Below are 6,324 nucleotides of genomic sequence, written 5' to 3'. Positions count from 1 at the left end.
ATCTCAGCTCACTGCAAGCTCCGCCTCCCGGGTTTACGCCATTCTCCTGCCTCAGCCTCCCGAGTAGCTGGGACTACAGGCGCCCGCCACCTCGCCCGGCTAGATTTTTGTATTTTTTTAGTAGAGACGGGGTTTCACTGTGTTAGCCAGGATGGTCTCGATCTCCTGACCTCGTGATCCGCCCGTCTCGGCCTCCCAAAGTGCTGGGATTACAGGCCTGAGCCACCGCGCCCGGCCGAAACATCCCATTTCTAAGGCAGACACCTCATGGATGACCGTGGGGATGACAGAAAAACCACTGGATGGCTACATGGCAAAGTCCACGAACCCCAGTGTTCACTCCAGGCCGTCTCTGCAGCTGCCCCGCTCTGAGCACTCCCTGATGGCCTCATCTGCAGTTTCTAAGGCTCATGCCACCTTCTGACGAGGGAACCCAGAGCATGTTCCCTCAGCTAACCTCTCCGTCACCAGGTCTCAGCGGACCTCACTCAGCAAGTGTTCCCTGGGCACCTACTGCGTGCTGGGCCCTAGGATACAGCGGGGACAGGTCAGGCACAAATCCTGCTCTCGGAGTGTGAATTCTAGTAGGGACACAGAAACAAACCACAGAACCACAGAACCACAGAACAGATGGGTAAAAGAAAAGAGCCAGCAGGTGCCGGCTCTGTGGGAAAGTCAGGACTGCACAGGAGGCAGCAGGAAGACGGGGGGTCCACGTACACGGTCAGAGACCTGCCCAGCTCCCACCCTGACTCCCACCAGCACCCACCTTCAGGAGTGATGTCCGGGGCCTCCTCCCCAGGGCCCTGCTCATGCTGTCTTGGCCCAGACTGCTTGTTGAAGGGGTTGAGGTGCGCCTGCCGGAACCGGGCCAGCTTCTCATCATATTCCATAGCATCCCACCTGAGGGCCAGGCAGGGCCAGGATGAGTCCCCAGGTACCAGGCTCACCACGGACCATCCCCTTTCCCCAACCACACTGGGGTGTCTGGGGTGAGGCTGGCCTCTTTCATTTCCCTAAAGTGGGTAGTCCTCACACCACAGCCTCAATCTTCAGCCTTTTCCGGAAATACCTCAGCTGCCTCCCGCCCAGGCCCCCACTGGTGGTGTCCCCTTGGAAAGAGCTCATGGTGACAATGAGGGTCCCACGAGGGCATGTGGCCCATCTTCCTTCCCAGCACAGGGTCCTCTGGCCCGACGTTGCAGAGCTCCAGCCCTAGAGCTAGCTATGGGATCCTCTCTAGGCCTCAGCCCCAGATACTCACTCAGCCCCACTCTAGCTTGCCATCCACCTGCTCCTGTGAGACAGACCTCCCAGAAATGGGTTCCTCCTTCCTGGGCCCCCAACAAAAAGTGCTTCCTTGTCAGAGCCTGAAACCACAGCCCCTGTCTCAGGACTCAGGGTTGGACACCTGGGGACAGTGCCAGGGCCCGTCCTCTCTGCCACATGTGGGTGAGCAGGGCCCACCTTCTCCATACCAGGAGTGGGGGATCTTGGGAGGGTTCCCTGCCAGCACACGGAGAAGCCCCTACAAATGCATCCAGGCTCTCTGGCCTGGGTTCTGATCCTGGGATGAGCAACATGAGCTGAACCAGGCCCACGGCTCTGTGCCTCAGGAGCCCAGGAAACAGGCAGGAAGGGCCTAGTTCTCCACGTGGCAGAAGCCAAGAATCAAGAACGCTCTTTTCCCGCTCTGAGGCTCAGAAAACTGCAGAACTCACAGGGCTGATGGCTCCTGGCAGGGAGGAAGGCACTTTGGTTGGGGTGGGAGTAGAGGCAGTTTGCATGCAGCCCTCCCACATAACTTCCTGGGTCACATTCCTTAGCCTCCCTGCCTCCATTTCCCCATCCGTAATGGGCCATTGTGAGGGTGAAATGAGTTAACAGAGACTGAGCACAAAGAAGCTCGCTGTAAGGTCTGTTGATGTTATAGGAAGTCGGAGGTGTCTTTTTAAAGTTGTTCAGTAACCGCGTCAGTGTTAGTTATGCTTTCACTGCACCTGTTACAGCCTGAAATAATTCACAAATAGAATAAACAATCCTATGATTTATCCTCTGCCCCTTCTCCCAAAAGAAAGAGAGCTGAGCCCAGAGAGGATGGCCCTGCTCAGAGTCACACTGTGGCCTGGGGGAACTGGGATTTGAACTCATTGCCTCACTGGCAGTGGGATAAGGAGGCCACCCCAGCCCCACATGGCTACCCTGCAACTGGGCAAGACTCCACACCACCTATGGGACCTGTCCTGCCTGTTGTGCCTGTGGGGAAGGAGTGTGGGTTGGGCACCTGCACGCCAGCCCAAAAGGATCCAGCACCCATTGACAGGCTGCCCGTGGACCCAAACAGGGAGGCACCGGGAAGACACAAGGGGCGTGGGCCCCAGTCCCACCTCTTTCTCTTATTACCTGATGACTTTGGGTGGGTCACAGAGCCAGAGGCGGCTGCCCGATGCCAGCACCTCCCCAGTCTCCCAGGGAGCACCCAGGACACAGGAGAAATCAGGCCGTCCCAACATCACTCCTCCTTCTTCCTGATTGGGGAGCCTCATTTTTGTGTGTCACGTAACTTCCCAGCCTCCCCAGCAGATACACTTGGTAAAGTGACTGACAGTTCTGACTCCCTGGGCTTGAGAAGATCAGGCAGATCTGAGCAGCTCTGGGCTCCTGGCTTCACTGACATACACAAGTCCTTACCCCTCCATCCACCCCAGGAAGTACGTGTTCTCCCTGATTTATAGGCAAGAAAATGGAGAACCAGAGACTAAATCAGGGCTATCTGAAAACAACAGTAATGGGCCAGGCGTGGTAGCTCACACCTATAATCCCAGCACTCTGGACGGCCAAGGCAGGAGGACGGCATTAGGCCAGGCCCAATGCAGTGAGGACCAATCTCTATTAAATTTTACATAAATATGGGCCGGGCGCAGCGGCTCACGCCTGTAATCCCAGCACTTTGGGAGGCCAAGGCAGGTGGATCACGAGGTCAGGAGATCAAGACCATCCTGGCCAACATGGTCTCTACTAAAATACAAAAAATTAGCCAGGCGTGGTGGCGGGCGCCTGTAGTCCCAGCTACTCGGGAGGCTGAGACAGGAGAATGGCGTGAACCCGGGAGGCGGAGGCTGCAGTGAGCTGAGATTGAGCCACCGCACTCCAGCCTGGGCAAAAGAACGAGACTCCACCTCAAAAAAAAAAAAAAAAAGATTCTGACTGATGATACCAATAGTCTCATGGTAACAAGACAGACACGCCCAACTTGAATCCCAGCTCTGCCAGCTCCTAGCTGCATGACCTTGGGTAAGTGGATAAACCCTTCTCTGCCTCCATTCTCTCATGTCTCAAATGGGGATTACAATAATACCATACAGGGTTATTATCAAGATTAAAGTAGTTACTACTAAGTTCAGAGAACACTGGCCAGCACATAGTAAGCACCCAATAAATACTGATTATGACTTATCATTATTACTTTTTTTTTTTGAGACAGGGTGTTGCTCTGTCACCCAGGCAGGAGTGCAGTGGTGAGATCATAGCTCACTGCAGCCTCAAACTCCTGGGCTTAAGGGGTCCTCCCATATTAGCCTCCCAAGTAGCTGGAACTCCAGGTGTGTGCCACCATACTCAGCTAATGTTTTTTAACTTTTTGTAGAGACGGAGTCTCGCTCTGATGGCCAGGCTGGTCTGGAACACCTAACCTCAGGTGATCTGCCTGCCTCAGCCTCCCAAAGTGCTGGGATTATAGGTGGGAGCCACCACGCCTGGCCTAGTACCATTACTTTTAAGAATCATGGCTGGGCGCGGCCGGGCGCAGTGGCTCAAGCCTGTAATCCCAGCACTTTGGGAGGCCGAGGTGGGCGGATCACAAGGTCAGGAGATTGAGATTATCCTGGCTAACATGGTGAAACCCAGTCTCTACTAAAAATACAAAAAAATTAGCCAGGCGTGGTGGTGGGCGCCTGTAGTCCCAGCTACTCGGGAGGCTGAGGTGGGAGAATGGCATGAACCTGGGAGGCAGAGCTGGCAGTGCGCCGAGATTGCGCCACTGCACTCCAGCCTGGGGGACAGAGCGAGACTCCGTCTCAAAAAAAAAAAAAAAAAGAACCATGGCCGGGCGTAGTGGCTCAATTTGGGAGGCTGAGGCGGGTGGATCATTTGAGGTCAAGAGTTCAAAACCAGTCTGACCAACATGGTGAAACCCTGTCTCTACTAAAAATACAAACAAATTAGCTGGGCATGGTGGTGCACGCCTGTAATCCAGCTAATCAGGAAAGCCGAGGCAGGAGAATCGCTTGAACACAGGAGGTGGAGGTTGCTATGAGCTGAGATTGTGCCATTGCACTCCAGCCTGGGAAACACAGCAAAATTCCATCTCAAAAAAAAATAAAAATAAAAATAAATCAGCCCTGATTTAGACTCTGACTCTCCATTTTCTTGCCTATAAATCAGAGGGAACACCTACTTTCTGGGGTGGATGGAAGGGCTAAGGACTTGTGTATGATGTCAGTGAAGCCAGGAGCCCAGAGCTGCTCAGAACAGACTGGCACTGTCATCACATATGGTGACCAGCCCAGGAAAAAGGGTGCAGGAGCTAGGCCTGGGGCAGCCCCTGGAAACCTCCTGGTGTTTAAAACACGGCCAGAGGAGCGTCAAAGCAGGCACGCTGGCACGGACACCTCTGCTCTGCCCAGCAGCTGTACTCTAGGCTACGAGCTCTCCTCTGGGCTGTGAAAAAAAGGCATCTTTTATTTGCCTATTTACTGAGAGTCAGTGCCAGTCCCAGGCCTGGCGCATGGGCAGGGGATGAATGAGGGGAGGCCTTTGGCCTCACAGCCTTAGCATCTCCCCACATGCTGACCTGGGGATGCTGGCCACAGTGGCCGACTCTGAGCAGAATGCTCTTCCCACCAGGCTCACCCACCAGTTCTGCACCCAGATGTCGGACTTGGCCTCAGAAAGGAGCAGGCAGGAAGTGGGAGAATGAAAGCAGAGGTCTGGCCACCCCCGGCCCCTCCTTTAGAGCCCATTGCTCTAAGGTCAGGCCACCCCGGCCCCTCCTCTAGAGCCCACTGCTCTCATCCGGGAGGACGCCACAACTTAGCAATGAAAGGAAACAGAAGAACAGCCGGCGGGGCTCCGGGGCACAGGGGGACCCTGGGCTGAAGCTCAGGACACTCCCGCGCCCTGCCCGCGGTGTGACCACCAGGAAGTGGTGTCACCACTGCAGCTGCCACCCCCAGAACCTGAGAAGTCACCGCGGTGTGCGGAGTCAACAGCGCCCTGTCTGCCCATACCTGGATCGCCTGCCAGGGCCCAGGGGCTCTCAGGGACAGGACGGTCATTCCTCTAGGGCTGCTCGCCACGGAAGCCTGGCCGTGGGTTCGCCACCTGCTGCAGGGAGAAGCCGCCCCAGGACTGTGCCTCCCCCACCTACCACGCCCGCAGGAGCTCGCTCGGGGTACCCCGGTGTCCCGGGCTCCTCGCGGGGCGGGTCTGTCCCACCCCCCATTCCACAGATGGGGAAACTGAGGCTCGGAGCAGCCCAGGAAGGGGGCACAGGCACGCGGGTCCCCTGGGCCGCCCGGGTGCCCCGCACGCAGCTGGTGTGGACGCCGGAGCAGCGGCGGGGTCCCCGGGACGGGGCGGCCGAGCTCTCGAGGCCCCGCGCCGGGCGGGCCGCCCTCCCAGCCCGTCCCCGCCAGCCCCGCGCCGCTCACCTGACCGCCGCCGCGCCGCCCCGCATCTGCCCGGCCTCCCGGCTGCGCTGGATCCGCCCGGCCGCCCGGCTGCGCTGGTCCCCGGCGCCCGCTGCTGCCGCCTCCGGCGCGGAGGTTCATGGCACGCGGGCCCGAGTCTGCCCCGGAGTCCCCCGGCCCGGCCGGGGCGCCTGTCCTGGGTTTCCTGTCACCACAAAAGGCCCGGCCGAAATCCAAGCCACAACGCGTTTACAAACAAAACAGGTGGCTTTCAGCTTTTTTTTTTAACCGCAGTGGTTGAGGAGAAAAAAGGAACAGAGAACCCGCGTGTGCGGGCGGCTTGCGGGCTGCCACCTGCAGGCCCCGGCGGGGGCTTCACGGCTGGAGAGCGAGGGGCCCGGGGCGGCTCCACCCTCTTCACGGAGGACGCGGCCACGCTGCGCTTCGGAGGCTGCTCCGTGGAGGCCCGGCGGCGGGACTGCGGGGGCAGCTGGTGTCCGTGGGCCCTGGCATCCTTCCTGCTGTCCGGTTGTTTATGCACAGAGCAGGCCCGCTGCTCCCCGCCCCATGTCCCTGCTCTTACACTTCTCAGGTGGCAGAGTCTTCACCTGCCCCCGCTTGTGCCCGCAGGGAG

The 6,324-nt window shown here is 58.1% G+C and overlaps 1 protein-coding gene across 8 annotated transcripts in view; it reads right to left on the bottom strand.

Annotated features, from left to right (window-relative positions):
* The window catches only part of DEF8 (differentially expressed in FDCP 8 homolog), a 24,546-nt gene extending 18,708 nt beyond the window's left edge, over positions 1-5,838 (bottom strand). For 2 of the 8 annotated variants that reach the window (XM_025371232.1, XM_025371237.1), the window contains exons 1-3: positions 5,712-5,804; positions 5,289-5,385; positions 770-903 (exon numbers count right to left, since the gene is read on the bottom strand). In XM_025371232.1, the coding sequence (XP_025227017.1) occupies positions 770-893 (124 nt within the window). In that variant the 5' untranslated portion in view covers positions 894-903; positions 5,289-5,385; positions 5,712-5,804. Of the gene's footprint in view, positions 1-769; positions 904-2,403; positions 2,529-4,456; positions 4,720-5,288; positions 5,691-5,711 lie in introns of those variants that run through there. The other 6 variants (XM_025371235.1, XM_025371230.1, XM_025371234.1 and 3 more) reach the window with 6 other exon arrangements.
* Between the last annotated feature and the right edge of the window lie 486 nt (positions 5,839-6,324).

This window comes from Theropithecus gelada, chromosome 20 (assembly GCF_003255815.1).
Source record: "Theropithecus gelada isolate Dixy chromosome 20, Tgel_1.0, whole genome shotgun sequence".
In the NCBI taxonomy this organism is placed as follows: domain Eukaryota; kingdom Metazoa; phylum Chordata; class Mammalia; order Primates; family Cercopithecidae; genus Theropithecus; species Theropithecus gelada.
The sequence above is the reverse complement of the archived record's forward strand: the minus strand, read 5'-3'. Positions and strand labels throughout refer to the sequence as shown.